The sequence below is a fragment of the Eptatretus burgeri genome, chromosome 17 (genome assembly GCF_056783735.1).
Source record: "Eptatretus burgeri isolate ZD-2024b chromosome 17, Ebu_testis_v1, whole genome shotgun sequence".
In the NCBI taxonomy this organism is placed as follows: Eukaryota; Metazoa; Chordata; class Myxini; order Myxiniformes; family Myxinidae; genus Eptatretus; species Eptatretus burgeri.
In genome coordinates this window covers 56,012,941-56,035,110 of record NC_140977.1, presented here as the reverse complement: position 1 = coordinate 56,035,110, position 22,170 = coordinate 56,012,941, and the positions used below count along the sequence as shown (strand labels likewise).

At 45.4% G+C, this 22,170-nt stretch overlaps 1 protein-coding gene across 1 annotated transcript in view; it reads right to left on the bottom strand.

The window, feature by feature from the left end:
• Nucleotides 1-21,897, bottom strand: part of INCENP (inner centromere protein) — a 60,614-nt gene extending 38,717 nt beyond the window's left edge. Inside the window, exons 1-3 of the mRNA XM_085861126.1 lie at nucleotides 21,879-21,897; nucleotides 2,273-2,404; nucleotides 1,976-2,083 (exon numbers count right to left, since the gene is read on the bottom strand). Of these exons, the coding sequence (XP_085717252.1) occupies nucleotides 1,976-2,083; nucleotides 2,273-2,400 (236 nt within the window). The 5' untranslated portion in view covers nucleotides 2,401-2,404; nucleotides 21,879-21,897. The remainder of the gene's footprint in view (nucleotides 1-1,975; nucleotides 2,084-2,272; nucleotides 2,405-21,878) is intronic.
• Between the last annotated feature and the right edge of the window lie 273 nt (nucleotides 21,898-22,170).

The following is a 22,170-nucleotide window of genomic DNA, read 5'->3' as shown; positions in this document are numbered from 1 at the left end:
TCCTCGGATAATGACCAATCATCCCACCAAATTTGCTGCGATTCAGTTCAATACTTTTGGAGTTATGCGAATAACAAACAAACAAACAAACAAACACACATATTCACAAATAAATAAATAAATAAATAAATAAATAAATACACAGCGATCAAAACATAACCTTCGCAACAAAGTTTGCGAAGGTAACAAACAAAGGGGTGAAAACAGTAACCTCCATCCATCTTCGAAGATGGCGGAGGTTAAATATCAAGAGTGAGGCAGAAGCAAAATCAGGACTTGGGGGGGGGGGGGGAGGGTAGGGAAAGAGAATACCAGCATGCTGGCACTCATTTTGCTGATCTCAGAAGGATGACAGGCAGTCAACCCCACCTGGTATTAATTCAACAGACAAATGGGATTTGAACTCAGAATCATAGGATCCCAAGCCCACCATTCTCACCATTAAACCAACACCAGGCATTAAATTAATGCAAGCATGAAAACGGCTGTAAAACGACGACGACGACACGTAAGGCTAAGAGAGATTGTGAAGATGGAGGAGATGCAGTATGGATTAATGCAAGGACAAGGACACAGTGGATATGATTTTCATCATGAGACAGATTCGGGAAAAGATTGTGAGAGGAGATAAGAATCTGTACTGGACATTCATACATCTGGAGAAAGGATGTGATAGGATTCCCAGAAAGTGGTGTATTGTATTGGTGTTTGAGGAAGAAGGGCGTGCCAGACAAGATTGTTCGGATCGTGATGGAAATGTACGCAGGAGCCAACGCTATGGTCAGGACAATGAATGGGGACACACAATATTTTTGAGCGGAGCTTGGTTTACCCCAGGGTTCTGCACCAAGTTCCTTCATTTTGTAACAATGATGGACGTGCTGAGTGACAACATCAGAGATAGAGAACTACTATGGGGGTTCCTCTTCACAGACGACTTAATCAGAACAGTAACGTCAAAGGAAGAGCTGCAGAGAAGAGTGCTGGAATGTTAAAAGAGCTTAGCGAGGCAGGTATTGAAGGTTAATCCTAGAAAAACAGAGGTAATGGTGTGTGGGAAGACTGGTGTAGAGAGGATCAACATTGCAAATACAAGGTTGGAGAGCCGATACAAGTGGAGAAATTCAAATACCTCGGGGTTCAACACAAACGAAAGGGGGGAGGGGGAGGGTGTGAAGCAGAAATCCAGGATAGAGTGAAGTTAACAAGGGCAAAATGGAAGGAAGTTAGGGGAGTCGTCTGTGATAGGAGGATACCGAGAAAATCCAAGGTCAAAATGTACAAGACGGTGATTAGACAGGTTATAATGTATGGTGCAGATACATGGGCTTTGAGAAAAAGGGAAGAGGAGTTGTTGGAGAGGACAGAGATGATCATGCTTTGGTGGATTCTCAGAGCATCACTAAAAGAGAGGTTGAGGAATGAAGAGATGTGTAAAAGAGCTGGAGTTGTAAATGTCACAGAAAGGATTAGAGAGACTAAGTTGAGGTGGTTTGGACATGTGATGAGGAAAAAGGATGAAGAACCAATCAAGAAAAAATGGAATGAGACAATTGGCGGGAAAAGATTAAGAAGACGGAGATTAAGGTGGAGGGAGGTCGTGAAAAGGGATTTGAAGAGCATCGTCTTGAGAGAGGAAGATGTGGATGAGAGAGGGGAATGAAGAAGGCGGATCCAAGTGGTCAACCCATACCTGTTGGGATTAGAGTGCAAAGAATAAGAAAGAAGAATGGAGATGGTGATATTGATTTTTAAAATCAATATACTATACTCGGCAAGGAGGAAACCCCCCAAAACTTGTTGCCACCTATTTTCCCCCATCCTCTTTTTTTCTATCAATAATGAAAACCAAAATGATTTAAGTGGTCAATAAATCTCCCCAAACTCCCTTCCCAGGTGCAATCAGAGCTGTAACGGCCCCAAACCTGGCACCTTTATTCATTTTAAACCAGTAAATAATCCTTAAAGAACTCACTCAAGTACTTCTTGTCTGGTGCTTCTTGTCTGGCATGGTTTCGATATCCTTGACGTGCACTTCCTCTTCCTTTTTGATGGCGTCTTTGGAAGAAACCCCGTGCCCTTGCTGCAGATACATAGCAATCGCCATTCCAATCAACGATCAGTGCGCTCGTGGTAAACGAAAGAGCAACCGCATCCCACCCCTCTCCCCACTTAATGTCCCAATAACACATGATACGAGTAGATTGCGATCGACCTCAGGATCTGCACACCCAAACAGGGTATTTAACAAAAGCATGTCCCATCGACTCACGTAGTCAACGTCTGCTGGGCTTCCTGCACGACGCCATCCAACCATGCGAGTTCGGATATGAAGCAATCATGTAAGGCCTGCAACTTGTGCTGCACACGAATGCTCGCCTCATCCAAGTATTCAGCCATCGTGCTGAGGACATGTAAATTGTTTTCAAAGTTAAAAAAAACAAATAAACAAGTGGAGGTACATTCAAAATACACCGCCCCCGTGGGAAATAAATAAATAAATAACTACAAGGGCACTCGGTAGAGCGCATACCTTCGCCACGCAATGCCTGATCCACGAGAACATATCGGGCCCATTATATTTTTGAAATATCATGCCAGACAGAACTATATCGTTTTTAGTCCCATCTCACAATGGTGAATAATCACTTTTAAAATTAAATAATTCTCATATCCAGATCCAAATTCGGATCTTCACCAAAATTGAATCAATTCTTCCTTCTCACACACCCAACATGTCAACAACTTTTTGAGACATCATGCTATATATTAGTTTAGCCTCATCTCTCAATGGTGAAGAATCACTTAAAAAATTATCAGATCCGGATCCGGATTCGGATCTTCACCAAAATTGAGTCAATTCTTCGTCACACACCCAACATGTCCACCAATTTTCGTCCGAATCCGTCCACAACTTTTCGAGATATCGTGCTATATATCATTTTTACCTCCGCCACCGAAGGTAAAGGAGGTTATGTTTTCACCCCTTTCTGTCTGTTTGTTTGTCTGTTCGTTTGTGTACAGGATATCCCAAAAAGTTGTGGACATGTTCAGTATGTGACAAGGACGAACTGATTAGATTTTGGTGAAGATCCCGATCTGGCTGCTAGAATTTTTTAAGTGATTCTTCACCATTGAGAGACAGGGTTAAACTGATATATAGTAAGATATCTCAAAAAGTTGTGGACGGATTCAGATGAAAGTTGGTGGACACATTGGGTGTATGACAAGGAAGAATTGATTCAATTTTAGTGAAGATCCGGATCTGGATATGATAATTTTTTAAGTGATTCTTCACCATTGAGATATAGGGCGAAACCAATATACAAGCATGATGTCTCAAAAAGTTGTGGACGGATTCAGATGAAACTCTGTGGACAGGTTGGGTATGTGGCAAGGACGAATTTATTTGATTTTGGTGAAGATCCGAATCCGGATCTGGATACGATAATTATTTATTACATTATATTATTATAAAGATAATTATTATAAAGTGATTCTTCACCACTGAGTTATTTGGCCAAAAACGATATAGTACTGTACGGCATGATATTTCAAAAACGTAATGGGCCTGATATGTTCCCGTGGATGAGGCATTGCGTGGCGGAGGTACGCGCTATACCGAGTGTCCTAGTTCATGATGGTTCATTTCCGTTCCACTTCTGCCTTCCCATTATTCATGATGCTCTATGGTTCCACCGATCAGGTAATCCCATCCTTTCATCCTTTCAACCAATCAACGTTGAGGACATTATATTGTAACTTTATAAGTGAGTTTGCTGCTTCTTTTTCATGTGCTTGTGGTTTTTACCCTGAGGAGTGCAAGTCAAAAAAAACTTTGATAATGTCCATTTTATTGAAATGCATATTTAAATTTTGTTGTGCTAATCGAATGTTTAATCAATAAATCAAAAATTCCCTTAATAGCCAAATCACTTGTTCGGTGTTATGTTCAAATATCAGCTTCCCAGCTCAAAAGGTGCCAGAGATATTGCCAGGATGAGAAATGAAAGAAATAATTAATTAATAAATCGATAATAATTAAGTAATTAATCAACTAATTGATGAATCAAAAAAAAAATTCCTTTTTCCACCAAAGCACATCTTCACTTTTGTCCCCAAATTTCAGCTTCCGAGCTCAAAGGATGGCTGGGATATTGCCCGGGCAAACAAGAAAGAAAATAATGAATCGATGAATTGATTAATCAATTAAATGAAAAATACCCTTGAAGACCAAATCACTTGGTCACAGTCGTGTCAAAATATCAGCTTCCCAGCTCAAAAAGGTGCCAGGAGATATTGCCAGGTTGAGAAAGAAAAATAAATAAAACTTAATAAATCGATAATAACCAAGTAATTAATCAATTTATTCATTCATCAAAAAATAAAACAAAATACTGTTTTTGCCAAAGCATGCCTTCACTTTTGTCCCCAAATTTCAGCTTTCAAGCTCAAAGGATGGCTGGTATATTGCCCAGACAAACAAACAAATGAAATTGCTCGTTGAGCAAGGAATTGCCAGAATAACTTTGTCATATCTCCATGATCTCTGAAAAAACAAAAACCTGGAAATCAATTTGGTTCTTATAAGTCCATAGTGCTCCTGTTTAATGAGTTATAGCACTTAGTTTGGTCATGATCATCACTTGGAAGTCAATCGGACTTGAAATGACGTTTTTATCGCAATTTGAAAGTTTTGACCCAACCTCCCTGACATTCGACCCCCCGACCGCTAAGAAGGGTGTTGGTTTGACACCCCAATGAGACATATGGTTGGATGCAGAATTGGAGGATGCACATTTTGGATTTGGTTTGAAGTCGATACGACCATTTTAGCGGACGTTATTGTGAAAATAAGAATTTCGGTTTTTCGGTGACCTTGACCTTGACCTTTGACCGAGATTCACCAAAAATGACAAGTGTCTAAGTTGGACCATGGCCGACGTCTGTACCCAGTTTGGTCATGATCGCTGAAATGGTGTGGCTGCTACAGGGTAAACAAACACACAAACAAACAGACACGCAGAATGACACACACAACTGTCCAACATAATTGCCGAAATCCGAAGGATTCCGACAATTAACAAACACAAACAAGAAAGAAAACAGTAGAAATTGAGTATTCCCTTCCTTCGGGGCCTGGCGATGACGCCATGAATCACCTGCATATAGAATTGTGAAGAAGCGATACATTCAAAGTACACCACCCCCATGCAAAATAAATAAATAACAAATCCTTTGGTGCCCGGCGATGCCGCCTTGCAGCATATCGAGTGGGAATTGGGAGGGGGTCAATCGGTCAATCAGTTATTACTCAATAGCTCAATTCAATAACTCAATCGGTCAAGGTCACGGAGAGATTCATGTCTCTGCTGGCTGTGAGCCAGAGGTCAATGGACATCTGGGCCAGGCCAGGGGAGTCATGGATTCACTGGATCATGGGGTGGTGGTGCTGTCGGTACCTATGTAGGACGTTGAAAGTCCGAGCCTTTAAGTCCTTGGTCCTTCCAGTCTTGCTCCACGGATGTGAGACACGGACTCCGATGAAGGATTTGAGATGGAGATTTAACTCCTTTAGTACCCGGTCTCTTCAGAGAATCCTTGTCTATCACTGGTCAGACTTTTTCTCCAACAAGCGGTTGCTGAGAGACTCAGATGAGATCTTTTGCTTGTCCGTGAGCGTCAGTTGCGGCTGTATGGATATGTGGCTCGTTTTCCTAACACTGATCTTGCTCACCAGATTCTCTCAACGAGGGAGCCTCGTGAGTGGAGCAGGCCAACGGGCCGATCACGTGCCACGTACTTATAACAGGTTGATTGGCTTCTGAAGGAGATGGGGATGGCCAGACGGAGGCCCCTTGAGTACCGGCAGAAAATGAATGCAGCGACTCGCTGCTCCGACACACACACAGACAGACAGACAGACAGACAGACAGACAGACAGAGAGAGAGAGAGAGAGAGAGAGAGAGAGAGAGAGAGAGAGAGAGAGAGAGAGAGAGAGAGAGAGAGAGAGAGAGAGAGAGAGAGAGAGAGAGAGAGAGAGAGAGAGAGAGAGAGAGAGAGAGAGAGAGAGAGAGAGAGAGAGAGAGAGAGAGAGAGAGAGAGAGAGAGAGAGAGAGAGAGAGAGAGAGAGAGAGAGAGAGAGAGAGAGAGAGAGAGAGAGAGAGAGAGAGAGAGAGAGAGAGAGAGAGAGAGAGAGAGAGAGAGAGAGAGAGAGAGAGAGAGAGAGAGAGAGAGAGAGAGAGAGAGAGAGAGAGAGAGAGAGAGAGAGAGATATATATATATATATATATATATATATATATATATATATATATATATATATATATATATATATATATATATATATATATATGTTTTCTCAGGATTAAAAGACATATTCCAAAGTGCTTGTGATTTTGGAGGGAAGAGGCAGTGCTGCCTGTGTCAGAAGGATGAGAGATGTCAAGGCAAAGGTGGAGTGATCAGCAGAGATAGAAGATTTTCCAGAGATTCAGAGCGATCACTGATGAAGATTAGGAATAAGATGGGGGCTAGAACACGACTGCTTTGTGGTACTCCAGCCTTGACAGGGAGAGGAGATGAAAGGGTTCCATTGAAAGCCACACATTGGCTACCAGAGTGGAGGAAGTCAGTAATCCAAGAGTGGAGTCAGTCTTGGAATCCACAGTCAGATAGTTTGGAGAGCAAGACTGGATGACAGACTTTATCAAAAGCTCAAGATGGGTCCAAAGAGATGGTGCTGATGTCATATCTGATATTGAGGGCCTCCATCCATTGTTTGGAGAGTAGAAGTAGCATGTCCAAGGTAGAGTGACCAAATCTGAATCAGAATTGATGATCTGAAATGAGACTGTTGGAGAAAAGGAATGATTTTATATCAACCACGATAATGGATTCCATGATCTTGCTGATGATTGGAAGTAAACCAAATCGTCTGGAGTGAAGGGGACCCGTCTTTGCACCTTTTTTATGTAATGTGATGTTGGCTGATTTCCAAGAAGATGGAAGATGACCTATGGGAAATAACAGGGCACAAAAGTGCAGAGAGAGAGGAAGTGCAATAGTAGCAGAGCAGGTTTTTCGGACACATGAGCTGATGCCTTCCGGTCGAGTTGCAGAATCAGAATTGAGGGTTACCAGAAACTTTTCCACCTTTTAAGGTGCAAAAGACAGAATTCAAGAGCAGTTGGATATGGCTGGGAAAGATGGGTACAGAAGGGGAGGGGTTGGAGACAAGATTTGGAAGCAAACACAGAATTGAAGCACTAGGCCTTCTCACGAGCGGAGTCGGCTGTGGTGCCCTTTGAAGTGAGGGAAGGGATAAAAAGGTGAGGACACACCAGACACGGACTTTACAAAGCGCCACCAGGTTTTCGAGAAGAGACAAGTTTGAAAGTTCATTCTTGATGTTGGACAGTTGTTTTTTGGCTCTCCTGAGAGTAGACACACACTTGTTGTGGGCTTTGTGGAATGATCTGAGGTCGCCTTTGGTAAGATTTGCCTTCCAGGAGAAGAATGCAAGTTTTAAAGAAACTGCTTCAACACAGGTTTCAGGGGAGCAAGAGTGAGAGGATGGGTAAGATAATTAATTGAAGAAGAGGTGGGATCAATCTGTGCAGGAGAGAGCAGGTTTCTGTGGAAGAAGTCCGAGGAATAATTAATATCAGCAGCAGCGGATAGAGGAGACCTGTCTTGAAGAGTTTGAAAACAAACAAACAAACAAAAAAACACGAAGCACGAATGTAGAAGCAGGTCACATTTTATGAACTACGTGTCCGCGGGATCCACGTATGTCGAATCCGCAAATGTCGGGGTTCCACCATATATCTTCAGAAAGTATTCACACCCCTTGACTTTTTCACTTTTGTTGTGTTACAGCCGGAATATAAAATGGATTCAATTGAGATTGATCAACTGAACGACGCATAATACCCCATAATATCAAAGTGGTTTTTTGGGGGGAATTTTTTTTTACAAATTAATTAAAAATGAAAAGCTGAAATGTCTTGAGTCAATAAGTATTCAACCCCTTTGCTATGGCACTCCAATTTGAGATCAGGTGCATCTAATTTCATTTGATCATCCTCGAGACGTCTCCACAACTTGATCGGAGTCCACCTGTGGCCAATTAAATTGATTGGACATGATCCAGAAAGAAACACACCTTTATATACAAGGTCCCACAGTTGACGGTGCATGTCAGAGCAGAAAGTCAACCATGGAGTCCAAGGAACTGTCCATAGAACTCCAAGATAGAATTGTGAGGAGGCATAGACCTGAGGAAGGGAAAAAAAACAACTTCTGGAGTGTTGAAAGTTCCCAAGAGCACAGTGAGCTCCATCATTAGGAAATGGAAAGAATATGGAACTACCCAGATTCTTCATAGAGCCGGCCGTCTGTCCAACTGCGCAAGAAGGACCTTGGTCAGGAAGGTGACCAAGAACACAATGACCACTCTGACAGAACTACAGAGTTCCTTGGCTGAGATGAGAGAACTTGCCGGAAGGACAACAGTCTCTGCAACACTTCACAAATCTAGGCTTTATGGGAGAGCGGCCAGACGGAAGCCACTCCTGAGAAAAAGGCACATGATAGCATGCCTGGAGTTTGCAAAAAGGCATGTGAAAGACTCTGAGAGTATAAGGCAAAATATTCTGTGGTCTGATGTGATGAAAATTGAACTCTTTGGCCTGAATGCAAAGCGCTACGTCTTGTGGAAACCGAGCACAGCTCATCCCCATCTCCACAGTGAAGCATGGTGGTGGCAGCATCATGCTATGGGGATGCTTTTCAGCAACAGGGACTGGGAGACTTGTAAGGATTGGGGGAACAATGAATTAGGTTAGGTCAGGTATGGGAGCATGCGCCGGAGGAGCACATCGCTATGTCCACTTTCCATTGGTATTATAGGAGCCTCCGTCTCGCCATCCCCCAGGCAGATGCTTGGCTCATCCCCATCTCCTTGAGATACCAATGAATGGAGCCAAATATATGCAAATCGTTGAGAAGAACCTGCTTCAGATTGTAAAATACCTTAGACTGTGGCAAAGATTTATGTTCCAACAGGACAATGACCCCAAGCACACAGCCAGAGCAACAATGGCATGACTTCAGAACCAGAATATGAAAATCCTTGAGTGGCCGAGCCAAAGCCCAAACTTGAATTCCATTGAGAATCTGTGGAAAGACTTGAAGATTGCTGTTCACCGACTCTCCCCATACAACTTGACAGAGTTTGAACAAATCTGCAAAGAAATCCTGTCTCCCTCTTCAAAATCCCGGTGGCGTCTCGTTAAGTCTGTTTCTGATGTATGTCCCTCCTCCATCCACTCCCTTACCTCAAATGGCTGCATAGCTGACACTGCACGCAAAAAGGCTGAATGCCTAAACTCTGTGTTTGCTTCCAAATCTTGTGTCCCAAACCCATCGTTTTCTGTACCCAACTTACCCAGTTGCACCAAGCTGTTCCTGGACTCTGTGTCCTTTACTCCCAACAAGGTTGATAACTTGCTGCCAAACCTCGACTCAGATTCTGCAACCAGTCCAGCCGGCATCAGCCCACGTGTCCTAATAACCTGCTCCGCTGCTCTTGCTCACCCTCTCTCTGTTATGTTCACCCTCTCATTTGCTCAAGGTCATCTGCCATCTGCTTTGAAATCAGCAAACATTACAGCTCTGCATAAAAATGTGCAAAAACAGATCCCTGCAACTACAGACCAATCAACCTTCTCCAAATCATCAACAAGGTTATGGAATCCATCATCACTTCCAACATTAAATCCTTCCTCTTCTCCAATGGCCTGATTTCCGATCATCAATTTGGATTCAGACCAGGTCACTCTACCCTGGACTTGCTGCTCCTGCTTTCCCAACAATGGATGGAGGTCCTCAATGCCAGACATGAGATCAGAGTCATCTCCCGAGACATATCCCGTGCTTTTGATATGTTTTGGCACCCCGCCCTGCTCATCAAACTCTCTTCCGATGGTAACCACGGCAATCTCTACTCATGACTCGCAGACAACTTGTGGCCCTTAATGGAATTCTCTCATCCCCTCTTCCTGTCCAGGCTGGAGTTCCTCAAGGTAGCGTTCTGGGCCCTGTGCTTTTTCTGGTTTTCATCAATGATCTCACCGACACTGGAAAATCCTCTTTGTCGCTTTTATGATAATTCCATGCTCTGCCGTAACATCTGTCATCCCTCAAATTGGCACGCAGCCAGTCTTCACCCGCTGCAGATCTGGATAAACTCACAAGCTGGTCCAACACTTGCAAAATGTCTTTCAATCCTGACAAATTTCTCGCACTCATTCTGTCTCTCCGAAAGAAGCGTCTGGAACCCTCATCCCCCCCCATCCCACCCATTTACTTTCTCAACAATCCCCTTGAAGAAGTCCTTTCATTCAAACTTCTGGGTTTAATTATCTGCCATGATCTTTCCTGAAAAAGCCACATTTCCAAGATGGCCTCCAGAGCCAGTTGCCGACTGGGCATCCTCCATCGTGCAAAGTCATTCCTTGGCACACCTGAGCTCCTGACCACGTACAAAGCTTTCATCTGCAGCCTGATGGAGTACTGCTCTCCCCTCTGGGCTGGTGCTCCCACCTCTCACCTTTCTCGGCTTCACACTATGGAAACCAAGGCATTTAGGATCATTGGTATCTCCCACGATGAGGCTGAGTCTTTGGGTCTCCCACTATCTCACCGCAGGCAGTTCAGTGGTCTTTCTGTCTTCTCCCGTCTCCTCTCCAGCCTCGCCCCCCACCAAACCAGCTCTGTCTGCGTTCTGTCCCCCCCCCCCCACCTCTGGAAGAAACTCCCATACTCTCTTTAATCCTACTCTTCCCTTCAGGTCTTCAAAACAGCTGTTCACCACCATCTCTTATCTTCCCCCATCCAAAACCATGATCTTTTCTACCCCTGCTAATCTACCCCAAACCCACCTCAGTCAAATTCCCCGCTTTCCTTCCTGAAAATCCTTGTTGTGTCCATCTTGATTACCCCATGAACCCCACCCCATCATTCTTCCTTCCACAGATCTAATGTTCCACACTGTTTCATGCTTCCCTTTCCCACCCCTCTTGTCTTCTGCTTCCTTTGTTAAATACGTTCTGTGTGTTAGCTCTTGTGCGAGCCTCGACATTGCATATTAAAAATAATAATAAATAAATAAATAAATAAAGGGGGAATGGGAGAATATCCCCAAATCCAGATGTGCAAAGCTGACACAGACATACCCAAGAAGATTGGAAGCTTTCATCACTGCCAAAGGTGGTTCTACAAAGTATTGAGTCAGGGGCCTGAATACTTATGTCAATGAGATATTTGTTTTTCATTTTCATTGAACTTTTAAAGATTTATAAAAATAGGTTTTCACTTTGTCATTATGGGGTATTTTGTGTAGATCGGTGACAAAAAAAAATCTCAATTGAATCCATTTGAAATTCAGGATCCAACAACATAATGTGAAAAAACAAAAAACAATCAACGGGTGTGGATACTTTCTGAAGGCGCTGCATACGTTTTACCATTGTTGAACAATAGCAATTTTTATGATCAGTCCCCCCATTTTAAGTTAGCATAAGTATTGGAAAAAATGAGTGACAGGTGTTTCTTGCTGCTCAGGTGTTTCTTATTGCATTGATTGTTCACACATAAAGAGCTGCAAATGTCTATTCTTGGTTTTGCCTTGGGAGTCTGTCTTTGTAACCAGTCGGCATAAACCAACATGAAGACCAACGAACCGTCTCTGAAAGAACAGAATAATTCAATTAGAACCATCTAACACAAGAACTGGGCATCAGAAATGTAACAATTTGGAATATCTTGAAAAAGAAGGAAGCCATTTGTGGACTCAGCAGTCGACAATGGCCAGGTCGGCCAAGGACAACTGCAGGTGATGAGAGAAAAATCAACAGAGCTGTGAAGAAAAACCCCTAAAACAACTGTCTGTGTAATCACCAACAACCTCCAGAGTGCAGCGGTGAAAGTATCACAATCTACTGTTCGCAGAACACTTCGACAGCAGAATTACAAAGGCTAAACCGCAAGATGCAAGTCTCTCATCATTTATGAAGAAGTACAAAGGTGAGCCAGTGGAGTTCTGGAACAAAGTTTTATGGACAGATAAGACAAAGATAAACCTTTACCAAATTGATGGAAAGGCAAAAAGTGTGGATAAAGGAAGGAACTGCAAATGATCCAAAGCATACCACCTCATCTGTGAAGCACGGTGGAGGTAGCGTCATGGCTTGGGCTTGCAGAGCTGCCCTGCAACTGGGTCACTCATCTTTATTGATGATGTAACTAATGATGGCCATAGCAGAATGAATTCAGAAGTGGACATAAACATTTTGTCTGCCTATGTACAAGAAAATGCCTCCAAACTCATTTCGCAGCACTTCGCCATGTAGCAAGACAACGACCCAAAATACACTGCCAACGCAACCAAGGAGTTCATCGGGGGGGGGGGGAGTGGAAGGTTTTCGACAGGCCAAGTCAATCTCCTGATTTAAATCCAATGGAACATGCATTTCACTTGCTGAAGAAGAGAATAAAGTCAGAACTCCCCCCCCCTCCAAAAACAAACGCCAACTGAAAATGGTTGCAGTAAATGCTTGGAAAAGCATCTCGAAGGAATATTCCAAGAGTTTGGAGATGTCAATGGGTCACAAGGTCGAGGCAGTTATTGCAAGCAAAAGACATCCTTCCATTCCATCCATTAGGACCATACTCTGTGCAGTGCGTTGATGCTGCCGAAGCAGTCTCCTTGGCTATTGGGCACAATGAGACAGGTCGCCACTCCGACACAGGATACCAGCAAACTGGCACTCATTTTGCCGATCTCGGAAGGATGATGGGCAGAGCCAACCCAACCTGGTATTAATTCAACAGCCAAAGGGGGATTTGAACTCAGGATCCCAGGATACCAAGCCCACCACCTCCAACACCAGGCATAAGCAAAGGAAATGCAACCAAATACTAGCTATTTCTTACTTTAAGTTTATCTGTTCCAATACTTATGCTTGGCTAAAACGGAGGAGCAGGGGGGGTGGGGGTGAACATAAAAAGTGCTATTGTTCTACAAATGGTAAAGCACAAGTTATATGCATAGAAATACCAATAAATAAAGGCTGACCTTCTGTACTCTTAACTCACATTCATCTTTTGATCTCAAATCCAAATTTCTTAAGTATATATTGTTACGGCTGTGGAAATTCGCAAACCACCATTCAGGACCCGTAGATGAGATATCTCTAAGTACATGTGTAGTTAGCCTCAACCCGTTGTATAGAGGGATTTTATGTGATTCATCCGGGCTGCGATCCTTTGAGTTAGGAGTTTTTCTGTTCTATCTTTATTTTGAACCAACCACGTCTCAACCGCCATCACACAACAACCACGCCACCGCCACCATCTACGCTCCCACATCATCGCACCACCGCCATTCCCAAACGGCACCATAACCATCAAACCACCACCGAAAACCCTCCACCACCTTCACCTCCCTCCTTCTACGACCAACAACCGCAGCACCTGTGAACACTGAACGTCGGGCTGTCTCGGGCCCGTTCGGCATTTGGTGCCGAGCACACCGAGCCGCGAGCGCAAATAGCGGCCTTTCTGAGGGAAAATTCGGATCAAAAACTCCACACGCCCACTTTTCCTCCGTCCAATTGGCGAACGCGGGGCGGCTTGGCCCCACCTCCAGGCGCGTGTGTGTGAAGTCGATATATGCAAATTCTAGGATCAGGGGAGATTCACGCCCCCGTTTCCTCCGACCAATGGGCGAGCGTGGCTCCGCCCCCGAGGTCATTCTGATCCGAATATTTGCATATTAGCTGCTCCTGCCAGCCTATAAGAAGGCGAGCGCAAGGCGAATGAAGTGAGTTGGGTTCTGGAGTCGCCGAGAGAGTTTGGCAAAGTCATCGGGGGAGTCGGGTCAGGAGAGTGTGGAACGGAGAAGAGTGGCAGAGTCGAGTCGGTCGGGTGAGGAGAGTGCGCACGGTGGAACTGCAGGCAAAGGAGCTCGGGTCTGAGGCGAGAAGGACGGTGGTCGGCGACGAGGTTACGGTGTGGGGAAATCACTCATCTCATCGCGGGACCCAAGCCAGCCAGCCATCTCCCTCCCCCAGGGCATCAACAATTCCCCCTTTCCCCCGTGCTGAGATAGTGCAAAAGGGGGCCCCGTTCCCACCCCACCCCAAACGTCGTGCCAACAAAACCCGCCAAGGAGCACGGAGTTGGGGCACAGCCGCGCGGCCACTTTTGCGGCTCGCCCGCCAACGCATCACGAGGGTGCGGGTAGGACCCTCCCGGTCTCGCGGACCTGGCCGCTCCTCCAAGTCACGTGCACATTTGGCCTATAGGCCTGTCTGCCCCCTTGTCTTTGAGGGTGGCTTCTTTTCTTTGCTTTTGTGTAAATGTGTGTTGGTGCCGTCTGTAAAGTAGAGCTGTATATGTGTTGCCGTGTGTGCGCGCGTAGTCGGTATTAACTCTGCGTCATTGTTGCTTTTGTTTTGGTTGCTATATGTGCATTTTGACTGTGTGGCTGTATATATATATATATATATATATATATAAATATATATATATATATATATATATATATATATATATATATATATATATATATATATATATATATATATATATGTGCTTTCCCTGTGCCGGGCAAATAAATGTGCATTGTGTGAACTGTTTTCCCGTTTCGCTTCGTCTTTTTCCGAATTGAATCTCCATCCTGCTTCACGTAAAGGGTTCGTAGTGGGTGCAAAACGCCCGGTAAATAATCTGAACCGTTGAGGTCGACGATAACACCGCTCGGTTATCCCGATAGTACGGAACGGGCCGCCCAAGCGGCTCGTATCCGGAGTCGACCTGCAGTGAGGTACGATCGCCCGGTTTACCATCCGCGTGGGTACTGAGGTAGGTCGAGTTTGGCGAACAACCCTATCCTACGCGGGTGGCCGATTGTGGTGAGGTCGAAAGGCCCACCCGTGACTGGCTCCGGGCGATAGTTCCCGGAGGGTCACGACTGAATTGTCCGTCTGGTGGGCGACGTGCCGTGATCCGAGTTACGTGGCCGTCCGCACGCCGGCGGGCGCGAATTCGCAACAATATATTTATCAGTAATAACAAAAGCTTGGTGTTGGCTTCGTGGTATGGGTGGCGGCTTGGGATCCTAGGGTCCTGAGTTCAAGCCCCGTTGGCCGCTGAATACAAAAAAATACACCAGGAGGTTGACTCGGCCTGTCATCCTTCCGAGGTCGGCAAAATGAGCATCAGTGTACTGGTAAGGGGGACACTGCATCAGCGGCATTGCCGCGTCCCAACCAATGATGCAAGAGAGAGAGGGAGAGAGGGAGAGAGGGAGAGAGGGAGAGAGGGAGAGAGGGAGAGAGGGAGAGAGGGAGAGAGGGAGAGAGGGAGAGAGGGAGAGAGGGAGAGAGGAGAGAGGGAGAGAGGAGAGAGGGAGAGAGGGACAGAGGGAGAGAGGGATAACAAAATTGACTTCACTGTTCCAATAATTATGGAGGGCACTGTATGGCACGAAATCTTAAAATGTTGTGGACGGATTCAGACGAAACTTGATGGACAGGTTGGGTGTATGACAAAGAAAATGTATTTGATTTTGGTGAAGATATGAATCCAGATCCGAGAATTTTTTTAAGTGATTCTTCAGCATTGAGTGATATGTAATGCTAAAAGCGATATATATATATATATATATATATATATATATATATATATATATATATATATATATATATATATATATATATATATATATCATGCTATCTCAAAAGTTATTGATGGATTTGGATGAAACTTGGTGGACAGTTTGGGTGTGTGACAAGGATGAATTGATTCAAATTTGGTGAAGATCTGAATCCAGATATGAGAATTTTAAAAACTTTTAAAGTTATTCTTCACCATTGAGAAATTGGACCAAAACGATATATATAGCACGAAATTTAAACAAGTCGTGGATCGATTATGACAAAACTTAGTTGGTGGATGAGTTGATTAGATGAGAAGAACAAGCTAATTAGATTTTGGTTCAGGTCGGCAGATCCGGCCTATCAGTGGGACACAAAACGCGAACTGTTCAGCCTGGCGGTGGTACGCGCTGCACCGAGTGCCATTCTAGTTAACCTCCGCCATCTTCGAAGATGGATGGAGGTTACTGTTTTCACCCTTCTGTTTGTTTGTTTGTCTGTGAACAGTATTACGGAAAAACTCCTTGACGGATTTCGACGAAACTTGGTGGGGGGGTAGGTATGGTCCAAGGATCATGCTATTAAATTTTGGACTTGGTCCCCCCCCCCCCAAAAAAAATTTAGAGAAAAAAAAAAATTTTTTTTTTGCATTTCTACATGTTTTAAGTGATTTCCAACCCCCCCCCCAAAAAAATTGTTACCCCCCCAAAAAGATTTTTTTTTTGCATTTCTACATGTTTTGTGATTTCCAACCCCCCCAAAAAAAATTGAGAAAAAGTTTTTTTTTGCATTTCTACATATTTTAAGTGATTTCCAACCTCCCCCCCCCCCCAAAAAAAAAAATTCTAAGAGAAAAAAAATATTTTTTGCAACTTTTTTTTTTAAACAAAATTGATTTCTTTTTATCATATTTAATGAATAAGATGTAAGGTTCACTTGAGTGACCCAGCAGTATTGGCGGCGGAGGTTTTGCACTCTCCCGAGTGCTCCCCTCTAGTTTCAGTTGTTCTGCCAATTTTTCATCGTTTAGTGCAGGGTTTTATATCACCCATGTCTCTTTGGATGCTCTCTTATTGGACGTTAGGGTATATCCATGTCCTTGCCCATTAACGAGGTTGCTCAGTGGGTGCACGACCAGGAAAAACAGGAGGTGCAAAAGGCTGTCACCACGGAAGATCCCGCAATACATCTTCGCTCCTGGTATTTTGGGTTTTTCTTCCGAGTGCTGTAATAGCATTTTCTTTCCGAGTGCCGAGTGCTGTAATAATAATGGTATTCCAGAGCTCCGTTGCTTTCTCAATCAGTTTGATTATCATGGGATTGATTTTTCATACTTTCATGCATTTTATCATCCATGAATGTGGAACACTATCAAAAGCTTTTTTTATAGTCTATCCAGGCTGTGGAGCGTGTGCGTGTGCGTGTGTGCGCGCGCCTGTCACGCTTCCTGCTGTCGTAGGATAATGAAATAAAAAAAACAAACACATGGTACAATTGGAAAAGCAAATCATCGATTTCCTTGGTTGCAAAGCTGACAATCGATTCACTTTGAATTTAAATTAATACCTGTTCAAACATAAAACATGCCTGTTGTGAAAGCCCCTTTCAAGACTGATGAAGAAGGTGAAGCAAAGCCTCAAGCTTTAATGTAATAAATCGTTCCTGCTGTCGTACAATAATAAAAATGGAACCAATGGAAAGATAAATCGAGCGAGGACGACAGCTCACTATCGCAAATCCCCACGCTTCCCACCTAAAGAAAAGTTGAAAGATGGCAAAAAGTTCCACCAGGAATGACCCAATATCAAATGATGAGTAAAAATTTTTTTTTATCCAGTTATGACCCCAAGTCCCTATCCCCCAGGGCCTGAACACGGGGTCAAATCAAAAATTTTTTTTTTTAATATATTTCATGCGTCTCTCAATGTTGGTTGAATATTCAAAGATTAATTTTAAAATATAAAATGTGCCTGTAATTGCATTTCTTGGTATTTTACCTTTTGACCCGGCCCGAAGCGTGTGGGAGGGGGAGGCAAAAATGGTACTGCTCTTGGACATTTGTGTGTGGTGATCATAACTACCAAGTTTGGTGAATTGCTGCACATCCGTTTATGAGAAGATAGCGTGACGGACGTTCGGACGGACGGACGAAGCCCGTTTTTTCAAACAGCATGGGGATAACAAACGATTTACTTGGTTGCAAAGCTAAATAATTTGTTTCCTTGGGGGAAAAAAAAATAAAGAAAAGAAGTGTTTGTTTAATCACAAAGATGCCAGTTTTAAAAGCACCTTTCCGGATTGCGGAAGATGACTCGGGACTGGGAGCTTGATGTAACCGTTCCAAAGGTAGCATTTATTATTCCACAACAGCAGGAACCTTTTAGAACACTGGAGGGGCACAACAAAATGACATTAAGTTATACTCCTCAAGGTATCATATGAAATATATAAAAGGTACACGATAAGAGCACACAAACAACAACCACGGCCACCACGAGGAGAACAGGCTCGAGCTTCTCCTTACCCCAACTCACGAACAATCCCAAGTTAGTTATGGTCCTTGCTTCGGGCCCGGCACTCGGTCGGGCCTCAAGCAGCTTCCTCTGGTTTGAGTCCCGGCAGATTTGGGGAACACCATGCAGAGGGAGGTAAATCAGTTTTGAGATCAAATCAGTGTGCGGGATACAGGAAAGATTTTGGGTTCTTCGTGACGCCTTCAATGGAAACTATGGAAGGAGAGGATGGATAGGGTTGACGTTGAACACGGTGATTCAACGTTACAAGGAATAACAAGGAAATTAGATGCAGGAGGGGGCCATTTGGCCGATCATGTCTGCACCACATCAACACCAGATTAAATTAATCCATCAAAATGACCATTTAACTGTGGGGATGGTTAGGGGGGGGAGGGGGTGTAACAGGCTCAGTAACATGACTTGGGTGAGAAAAACAAAAACGTTTAAAAAAAGTGGGGGGTTTTTTTTGGGGGGGAGGTGGAGGGAGAAGGCAGTTTTAGAGTGAATAATATACAATACCAACTCCAAACTATCCCTTGACGAGACGCTCTCACAAACATTACAATCAGCACAGATGTACACACTCATCAATCCATACTCAAACTACCGACAAATCAAATCAATATCTCGATCCCCTTTTATCTCCAATGCTTTTAGATATCGAAATCCAATTTTAAAACTTATCTACTCGGCTGTTCCTGCTGCAATCACCTTTTCAAGGAGACCATTCCATGCATTACCGACTCTCTGAGTGAAAGACCCTTCCCTTACTACCGTCTGAATATTTATCTTCTTCACTCAGGCTATGGTCCCTTCATGGTTAGGGTGGTGGGCTTGGGATCAGAGGATCCTGAGTTCAATTTCTGCTCTGCTGTTGAATTAATACCAGGTGGGGTTGACTCTGCTTGTCTTCCTTCCTGAAGAGCTTCCCCACCCTCTGCTGACCAAAAAAAGCCTGAATTGCCATACCCCCTCACCGCTGTTGAACTCATTACACCCTCACCACTCCTTGTGCTCGCTATCCCCTCAACACTGAACTCATTACACCTCACCACTCCCTGCCCTTGCTGCCCCCTCATCACTGCTAAAGTCGTTACATCCTTCCCACTTCCTCTCTCACGACCTCATCACTGCTGAACTTATTAGACACTCACCACTCCCTGCCCTCGCAACCTCATCACTGCTGAACTTATTACACCCTCACCACTGCTGAACTCGTTACCCCCTCACCACTCCCTGCCCTCGCTACCCCAACACTGCTGAACTCGTTACCCCCAAACCACTCCCTGCCCTCGCTACCCCGACACTGCTGAACTCGTTACCCCCTCACCACTCCCTGCCCTCGCTACCCCGACACTGCTGAACTCGTTACCCCTCACCACTCCCTGCCCTCGCTACCCCGACACTGCTGAACTTGTTACCCCCTCACCACTCCCTACCCTCATGACCTCATCACTGCTGAACTCGTTACCCCCTCACCACTCCCTGCCCTCGCTATCCCGACACTGCTGAACTCATTACCCCCTCACCACTCCCTGCCCTCACGACCTCATCACTGCTGAACTCGTTACCCCCTCACCACTCCCTGCCCTCGCTACCCCGACACTGCTGAACTCGTTACCCCCTCACCACTCCCTGCCCTCGCAACATCACTGCTGAACTCGTTACCCCCTCACCACTCCCTGCCCTCGCTACCCCAACACTGCTGAACTCGTTACCCCCTCACGACCTCATCACTGCTGAACTCGTTACCACCTCACCACTCCCTGTCCTCGCAACATCACTGCTGAACTCGTTACCTCCTCACCACTCCCTGCCCTCACAACCTCATCAATGCTGAACTCGTTACCCCTCACCACTCCCTCCCCTCGTTACTCCTTCAACACTGAACTCGTTACCCCTCACCACTCCCTGCCCTCGTTACTCCGTCAACACTGACCTCGTTACCCCCTCACCACTCCCTGCCCTCGTTACTCCCTCAACACTGAACTCGCTACCCCTCAACACTCCTTGCCCTCACAACATCACTGCTGAACTCGTTACCCCCTCACCACTCCCTGCCCTCGCTACCCCGACACTGCTGAACTCATTACCCCCTCACCACTCCCTGCCCTCGCTACCCCGACACTGCTGAACTCGTTACCCCCTCACCACTCCCTGCCCTCGCTACCCCGACACTGCTGAACTCATTACCCTCTCACCACTCCCTGCCCTCCCGTCCTCATCACTGCTGACCCCCTTCCCCCCTCACCACTTCCTGCCCTCGCTACCCCGACACTGCTGAACTCGTTACCCCCTCACGACCTCATCACTGCTGAACTCGTTACCACCTCACCACTCCCTGCCCTCGCAACATCACTGAACTCGTTACCCCCTCACCACCCCCTGCCCTCGTTACTCCCTCAACACTGAACTCGTTACCCCCTCACCACTCCCTGCCCTCGTTACTCCCTCAACACTGAACTTTGCTACCCCTCACCACTGCCTGCCCTCACGACCTCATCAGTGCTGAACTCGTTACCCCTCACCACTCCCTGCCCTCGTTACTCCCTCAACACTGAACTTTGCTACCCCTCACCACTCCCTGCCCTCACGACCTCATCACTGCTGAACTCGTTACCACCTCACCACTCCCTGCCCTCGCAACATCACTGAACTCGTTACCCCTCACCACTCCCTGCCCTCGTTACTCCGTCAACACTGACCTCGTTACCCCCTCACCACTCCCTGCCCTCGTTACTCCCTCAACACTGAACTCGCTACCCCTCACCACTGCCTGCCCTCACGACCTCATCAGTGCTGAACTCGTTCCCCCCTCAACACTGAACTCGTTACCCCCTCACCACTCCCTGCCCTCGTTACTCCCTCAACACTGAACTCGTTACCCCTCACCACTCCCTGCCCTCGTTACTCCCTCAACACTGAACTTTGCTACCCCTCACCACTGCCTGCCCTCACGACCTCATCAGTGCTGAACTCGTTACCCCCTCACCACTCCCTGCCCTCGTTACTCCCTCAACACTGAACTTTGCTACCCCTCACCACTCCCTGCCCTCACGACCTCATCACTGCTGAACTCGTTACCACCTCACCACTCCCCGCCCTCGCAACATCACTGAACTCGTTACCCCCTCACCACCCCCTGCCCTCGTTACTCCCTCAACACTGAACTCGTTACCCCCTCACCACCCCCTGCCCTCGTTACTCCCTCAACACTGAACTTTGCTACCCCTCACCACTGCCTGCCCTCACGACCTCATCAGTGCTGAACTCGTTCCCCCCTCAACACTGACCTCGTTACCCCCTCACCACTCCCTGCCCTCGTTACCCCCTCAACACTGAACTCGCTACCCCTCAACACTCTCTGCCCTCGTTACTCCCTCAACACTGAATTCGTTACCCCTCACCACTCCCCTCACCACTCCCTGGTCTCACTACCCCCCATGAGTGTTGGGCATCACCGTTTCCTCACCATTCCAGGCCGTTATGAACAAGCAGATTAATTCATGTTAAAGAGACGCCGTCCGAAGTATCGTCATGTTCACCTTAGCGAGACTCGGTCTTAGTTAACACAACTAGTTGAATTTTTAACTTTGGTGAGATTAACTTATCAGAAAATAACAAATAAGGAAATACCTTAAACAGAACGCGGGCAACAGGAAACGTACGTATTCAAACCGAACAGCCGCGACGTTCTCATTGGTCGAGCGCTAAAGGTTCTTCTTCCTCTATTTTCCCTAACTAATGTCTCGATCAATAATAAATTTACTTCACATGTTTTTTTAACCATCATTTGACAACATGACGTATAAAATCAATAAATTTTTAAAAATAAATTTTCGCTCGAAAAAAACAAACCTCTGATTCTTCTTCTTCCTCTCAACGAACCATCGGGCGAAGGTTCTTCTTCTTCACCATGGGTTTTATT